We start from the raw sequence: 4178 nt of genomic DNA on the forward strand, positions 1-4178 counted from the left end.
TCCGAACCCCACTGGGACCGGGGGGGCAACAGCCGGGGGTGTCCCCAGGCTCCCCCGGTGGTCCCGGCTCAGCCGGACCCCGCCGTTCCCGCGGGTCCCGGGGGGCGGGAGCCCACCCAGGCCAAGCAGCTCCGGCATCCCGCTGCCTCCAGCCAAGATTCTCGGCACGGCAGCCCACCCGCAGGCTCTGCTCCTGGGAAAAGGGGGAGTGCGGGGCCTGCCGAGTCCCACCAGAGCAGGGGGGACACCCAGGGGCGTCCTCCACCCGGGCGTGAGCCAAGGTGCCCCGAGCCCCCGGCTTCCCGGGGATCCAGCGGAACCGGAGTTGGGGTTCTGGGGAGGCCGGGACCCGTTTGTGGCCCTGGTCCCACGGGGGTGGGGGGACGGGGAGCTGGGATTAGGCTCGCGATGGTCAAATAGCGGCACGAGGGGGAGGCCGGGAAGGGAGGGAAGCAGGAATGTGAGGCCGTGCTCCGTCCTAATCCGCCCTGGCAAACCGGGGGGGTTGGCTGGAAGCGGGGGGGGGCTCCTCGCCAGCGCGGGCTGGGCGGGGGGGGGGGGGGGTGTGAGAGGGTCCGGGCACCAGGACACCAAAATGCGGCCACCCCTGGGGTGGGAGAGGCGAGGATGGCAGAGAATCCCACCCGGACACCTCAGCAGGGTCTGGAATAGGGGGGTCGTGCTCCCCCCAGAGCCCCCCAGGCACAGAGCCCCCTCCCCAGGAAGCAGCTGGGCAGCGTGGGGAGCTCCTCATCCATCTCCCACCGCGCTCTGGGGGTGACGGAGCCGGGAGGGGAGGAGCAGGCAGGACGGGGGGCTCCGGACCACAGCCCGCCCCCCAGTTTCTCCCCAGTGCCGCTGAGTTTGCAATGGGGGTCCCTGAGCAGGCAAATCCAGCGGTGCCCCCTCGGGAAAGGAGGTGGGAGAAGGGGCGACGGCTCCTGGAAGCCAGGAGGGATGGACGGACGGACGGACGGGTGGATGGACGGACGGACGGTCGGTCCCACATTCGTCCCCCTCCTCCTGCCGAGCAGCCGCAGCCCTGCAGGACCCCGGCGGATCCGGGCCAAGGCAGGGGGAGCTCAGCCAGCTCCAGCAATCCGCAAAAACCCCGCCGAGGGGGAGGGAAAACCGGGAAGCCAGCCAGGAGAGCGCTCTCCTCACCAGCCAGCTGGAATCAGGAAGACCCCCGAGCCCCGGGCAGAGCCCCAATTCCCACAGGGCTGCAGATGTGGGTGCTGCCTCCCCCCTGGCTGCAGATTTGGGGGGGGTCTTCAGCCTTCCTGGCACGGATCTGCCGTGCCTCAGTTTCCCCAGGTCATCCAGGGACCTCCGAACCCACCTGGGCTGGATTCAGCGGCTCCCCCCGCCAAGGCCCCGAGCCAGAGCGGCTCCCGGTGGGAGCGGCCGGAGCCGGAGGGAGCGGCCGGAGGCGGGCAGCCCAAGGAGCTCCCTAATCTCGGGAGGGCTGATAAGAGCCCCGCTGCCAGCCCGCCGTCACCTGGCCGGGGAGGAGCGAACAAACAAACCTTTGCATGGGCACAGCTCCGCGGGCCCGGCAAAACACGGCGGGGGCGGAACGGGGGGGCTCCGGCATCGCCCCGGCCGCGCCGTACCCGCCTGGCCCTCCGCCAGCGCCCGCCCGGGAAGCGGCTCCCCGCACCCCGCCGGGAATTCGGGAATGCCGGCGCTGCCCTGGAGCATCCCTCCGCTCCCACCGCCATCCCGAAAGGCGCGGCACGGCCGGGGCAAGGGGCCCGGGACACCCCCTCCCGCGCGTCAAATCGGGGATGACGGTGGCAGGAAGCGTCCCTTTCCTGTCCCCACCCTGCACCTGTGAGCAAGGGGCACCGGAGCCTCCGTCCGGCACCGGGGCGCGGGTGCGACCCCTGGGGCTCCTGCTCTGCCCCTGGGGGGGTCCGGGGGGCCCCCCTGCACCGGTCCCGCCCCGGAGCGGCTCCGACACCGCAAACTGGGGACACCCCCCACGGATGGAGAGAACCCCGCGCTATCCCTGCCCCCAGCCACGGGCACGGGCAGCGGAGGCTCCCGGGGAACGGGGAGCGAATTCCCGGGGGGGTCCTGGCTCCGGAGCCTCTCCCCCGCAGGGATCACGCTGGGACACGCGGCGCAGGTGTGGGGCTGGCGGGTCCCTGTCACAGCCCCCGAAATCCCCCCCCAGGGCCATTGCCGGGAAAACACGAACCGATCTGTCCCGGTGCCAGGCGGGACCCCCCGCCCGGTGCTCCCCGGCAGCTGCTCCGATGCCACCGGAGCGGGCAGGGCCCGGCTGTGGGTGGGGACCCGCGTGTCCCCGAGGGCGGGGGGGTCCCGCACCCCACCAGCTGCTCCGCAGGGAACAGCTCCGCTCCCTCCTGCACAGGAGCAACAACAACTCCTCATCCCACGGCGGGGCCCAAATGCATCCCTGGAATGCGGAGCGGCACATGGCTGCATCCAGCAGCTGCTGCCAGGCCCCCCGCGGGAAAAAAGGGATCCCTGGGGGTCCCCCAAGGACCCCCCCGGAGCCGTGAGTGTCGCGGGAGGGTGACCCAGCAAAAACCTGTGCCCTTGAGGGAGACAAACCCAGCCCAGCCCCTGCGGCGGAGCTTTCTCCCGGCACGGCCGCGAATGTCCAGCCGGGAGGGATCGGGGACGGGGACTGGCGGCGTCCGGTGGAGCGGGGGGACAGCGGGGGACACGGCGAGTGACAGCGGTGGCACGGCACGGGGAATGCTCCGGCTGAAAAGGGCTTTTGTTGGGGCTTTGCCCGGCGCCAGGAACCACAGTCCAACAGGTTCGCCGGGCACGGGGCCTCGCCGGGACCGGCTGGGGCGCGGGGGGGCACGAGGGGCTTCAAAACCGCCCCGCGGAGGGTCCGCGCCGGCCGGGGCCGCTCCGGTGGGGAGGGATCCCCCCCTCCCGGAGGGGCTGTCGCGCCCCCAGCCCAGCACCCGGAGCCCCGGGGCGCCCCTCTCCCGGCACCCCCACACCCCTCCCGGTGCGCCCCCGCCCCCACAGCAGCGCCGCGGGCTCGGGACCTTTGCCCTGACGCAGGGACCTCCCCCGGAGGGGCCCGTCACCCCACAGGCGACCCCCAACACCCACGGGGACCCCCCGCCCCTCTCCGTTCCACAGAGACCCCCACCCCATGTGGGACCCTCATCCCAAGGGGGGGCTCCTCACCTCCACTGGGGACACTCCGCGCTCTGCCCCACCCCACGGGGGATCCGCACCCCGCGGGGATCTCTCCCCACCCCATGGGCGACCCCGACCCTACCGGGGACCACGCGCAGCTCCTCCGCACCCCACGGGGGACCCCCCACCCACGGGGGACCCCCCACTTCACGGGGACACCCCCGTTCGCAGGTAAAGCGCTGTCTCACTGTCCTCCGCCTCACGGGGGTCCCAACCAAGGGGGACCCCCCGATCCTCACGGGGACCGCCCGCACCCCCACGGGGGACCCCTCCCCACTCTTCCCCATCCCAACCCCCCCAGCCACAGGTGAACCTCCGCTCTCTCTCCCGCATCGCACGGGGCCGCAACCACGGCCCCCCCATTCCACGGGGATCGCCCCCCGCTCCCCGCCCGCGCTCACAGGCTCCGCTCCAGCCGCTCCGTCTGCCGGTGCAGCGCTACCGAGAACCCGAACAAGGCTCCGGCGGGGCCCTCCTTGAGCACGGGGAAGGTGCGGTCCAGGTTGAAGGCGGCGGCGGCGCCGAGCAGCACCGGGCCGAGCCCCAGCAGCAGCCCCGGCAGGGGCGGCGGCAGCAGCCGGCGGCTCCGCGCCATGTCCCGCACCGGCCGCCGTACCCGCCCTGCCGCCCCACCGGGACCGGTGCGCGCGGGAGGGGGCGGGGCCGGGCGGGGCCGGGCGGGGCCGCGGCGCTTCCGGACACGCCCCTTAAAGGGGCCGCGCACCCCGGTCCGCACCCCTGGTACCTGCGTGCGCAGGTGTGCGGGGGAGGGAGGGGCGGGCGCACCTGGGCGCACCGCGGCCGCGTCCTCCCGCGGCTGTGTCACCCACGAGCGGGGGATCGCCTCCCCCCGCAGACCCCTCCCCCCGCAGACCCCTCCCCCTGCGAGACCCCTCCCCCCGCGAGACCCCTCCCCCCGCGAGACCCCTCCGTGTGCCCCCCACCCCAGTATCCCCTCCCCACACAGCCCTCGCGGGACA

General features: G+C 74.0%; 1 protein-coding gene across 2 annotated transcripts in view; it reads right to left on the bottom strand.

The window, feature by feature from the left end:
• The window catches only part of ITGA3 (integrin subunit alpha 3), a 13848-nt gene extending 9786 nt beyond the window's left edge, over positions 1 to 4062 (bottom strand). For both annotated transcript variants that reach the window (XM_042016809.1, XM_042016897.1), the window contains exon 1: positions 3600 to 4062. In XM_042016809.1, coding sequence (XP_041872743.1) covers positions 3600 to 3793 — 194 coding nt within the window. In that variant the 5' untranslated portion in view covers positions 3794 to 4062. The remainder of the gene's footprint in view (positions 1 to 3599) is intronic.
• Positions 4063 to 4178: the final 116 nt, after the last annotated feature.

Source organism: Corvus kubaryi, unplaced genomic scaffold (assembly GCF_017639235.1).
Source record: "Corvus kubaryi isolate FWS band 111438036 unplaced genomic scaffold, C.kubaryi_AGA036_p1.0 123, whole genome shotgun sequence".
Taxonomy (NCBI): Eukaryota; Metazoa; Chordata; class Aves; order Passeriformes; family Corvidae; genus Corvus; species Corvus kubaryi.